The following is a 2,831-nucleotide window of genomic DNA, read 5'->3' as shown; positions in this document are numbered from 1 at the left end:
GTTTTAAGAATTTAGGTTAACATTTAAGTAGGCTTGAAAGTGTTGGTTATCCAAATTAACCAATTGGTTAAACAAATTATGTGTATATATATATATATATATTTTTTATAATTTATAAATTGTACTATATATTAGACTAGCTTTTCAAATTTTATCATTTATGTATTGATGTAAATATGTAATGACAGTTTTGTGGTGCGAAACTATAAATTTTATGGTTCGATTTATTCGAAAATATGAATTTCAATTCAGTTAATGGTTAAAATATTTTACAATTTTAATTAATTCGATTCGATTATTAACTGAATTAACCAAACAAACACCCCTACTTCTCTAAGTGTGGCTTTAACCAATTTTGATGGTTTGGACTACTTTGGAAATTAGGTGAATCCCAAACTTTGTTACCAACTTACCATAGCCCCTAACTTATTTATATTGAAGAAAATTATTGAAATTAATAATCATGATCAAATTAATATGAAATCAATGAGAATTGTATATTGATAAGTTCTTTATTATTTGTGACATAATCGATCTCATATATTAAGTTATTAAGTCATAAATAGTTATCAAGAACCTTGTGGTTCAGTGGTATTAAACCTTTTTCTTTATACAAGAGGTGGTGGGTTCGAGTCTCAGTGGAGACAATGCTGACTTTTGTGCAAAAAAAAAAAGAAGTCATAAATAGTTTAGTTTTAGTTTACACAATAAGTTTAAGTCCATTTAGTTCATTAATTGTGCTTGTTTTATATATCTTTAAAGAATAATTGTAATAACTAATTAAAACAAGAGATGAGGGTAAGACAATGCATGAAATTGCAAACAAAAACATAACATACATGACATAAATCTATCCTAATTGGTAATTGCTAAATCTAAAACACACTCTTGCCAACTCTCTCATTCTCAATTTACCTACAAAATAAAAATAAAAATATATTTCTCCAGAACTGAGCCTTTAAATTTTTATATACAAAAGAGTGCTCCAAAATTCTCTACTAACTAAGCTAAGATCGAATTCAATAAGAAAGTATAAAAGAGTATATATAATTATATATACTCCACCATGATATTAACTAGTATACTAAAATTCAAGAGGCCATTGCTAAATGTTGGATCTCTCCTTCCATGATTGGCAAGAATCCCACCTTTCTCTGCAAATAATAAACAATATATAATAATGGAAATATTAGTCAAATTTATAAAGATGGTGTCATGGTGATGTAAGCTAAGTATGAAGTCACTGAATTTATTATATATTCATTTCAGTAATGCTACAAAATCTTTCTGTATTTCCCCTACAAATTTTCCATTCTGAGTGCGATCATGTGATTGGTAGTTAAATTTATTTATAATGGAGAATTAACTAATTCATTGACACCCAATAAATGAAAGTCACATTATGATAAAAAAAAATTTGGTGGATAAAAATGAAAATCAAGAGAAAAATAGCATTTTCCTGTTATTTTTCAGTTGAAATATCACATATCAGTTAGATTATTATTAGAGAAAATTGTATTTTTGTTCTATCAGTCATACCCGTAATACAAACTTAATCCTTGGATTAAATGCGTGCTTTCTTTAACCCATAAGTTATTTAATCCTTCGTAATGATCAAACATATAACTTTTTTTTGAGAAAGTTATAACTTAGGAACTAAGTTTGTATCACCGATATAACTGTAAAACCAAAAATGTAATTTCCGCCTATTATTATTATTATTATTATTATTATTATTATTATTATGATGGAATTAATCGGAAATATGAAATAAAATTGAAAAAAAAAATCCGAAAACGAAGGTACCTGACGCGTTTTGAGACCTCGATTACAAGCAACCGCCGTCTGGCTCTGAGCGGCCGGTTCGGCTGGAGCCGAGTTGTCAACTGTGGAGGTGGAGCCACCGTTGTTAGCCATGCAGAGCCGCATGATCTTCTCGGCGGCTTCGCTCTCGTCCTTACTTTCCATCATCAGCTTCTCCACCTCCGCCTTGGACAGCCGTACCTTGAGCCGCACAGCGCCCTTCTCGGCTGCTGCAGCAGCAGCCGGCTCCGGCTCCTCCCCGGCCAGCTCCGCCGACATGCTAGCCGGCTTCATGATCGAGAGGTCCGAAACCGATCTCCGAGCCAACATTAGGTTCTCGAGGCGGTCCTTGGCGCTCATCTGAATCCCGGAGCGGACACGCCGAGCGGCCTTAGCCTCAGCCGGGAACTTGGGCAGCTCCACCAAGAAATAGAGCCGCTTAGGGCGCAGCGGCTCCTGCGGCTCCAGCGGCTTGGCTCGGATCCCGTAATGCTTCACCGCCTCGGATTCCAGCAAAACGTGGCCGGGATGATCCTTTACCACCTCGCCGGCGTTCACCGGCGTCTTCAGTTTCATGGTCTGCCCGTCGATTCTCATAACCTTAGCCGTTTTCTTTCCCCCTAAAGTATTCCCCATTTTCTCTTCCTCTTTAGGCTCTCTTTCTATTCTCAAGCTACCATCTCATGTTATATATATATATATATATATATATATACACACACACCACACACAAAATCAATAATTTAAAATATCGAGGGAAAAAGTCCCTTTTGTCCCCTGTATAGAATCCATTTCATATGATAATTACTTCCTAGGTGAGAATCTCTAGATAAATCAAAGTTAGATCTTATTGATAAGAAATCAAGTAAAAAAAAGAATGAGGTCATTTTTTTTACAAACTTTTAAAATTTATAATATTTTTGAATGATCTTTTTTTTTTTTTCCCTTTTACTTTCAATCATTACGAGACGTTTGGTTAGAGGGAATGAATAATGTGGGAAAAGAATTGCAATTCCTAGTAGATCTAG

The 2,831-nt window shown here is 34.2% G+C and overlaps 1 protein-coding gene across 1 annotated transcript; it reads right to left on the bottom strand.

The window, feature by feature from the left end:
- Positions 1-793: 793 nt before the first annotated feature.
- LOC116015437 (uncharacterized protein At1g66480-like) lies at positions 794-2,467 on the bottom strand. Its single transcript, XM_031255503.1, has 2 exons — positions 1,807-2,467; positions 794-1,154 (listed from the first exon to the last, which is right to left on the bottom strand). Exons 1-2 carry the CDS (start codon positions 2,437-2,439, stop codon positions 1,092-1,094), a joined length of 696 nt encoding a protein of 231 aa, XP_031111363.1. The 5' UTR covers positions 2,440-2,467; the 3' UTR covers positions 794-1,091.
- Between the last annotated feature and the right edge of the window lie 364 nt (positions 2,468-2,831).

Source organism: Ipomoea triloba, chromosome 4 (assembly GCF_003576645.1).
Source record: "Ipomoea triloba cultivar NCNSP0323 chromosome 4, ASM357664v1".
Classification (NCBI taxonomy): Eukaryota; Viridiplantae; Streptophyta; class Magnoliopsida; order Solanales; family Convolvulaceae; genus Ipomoea; species Ipomoea triloba.
This window is presented reverse-complemented; position numbering and strand designations above follow the sequence as displayed.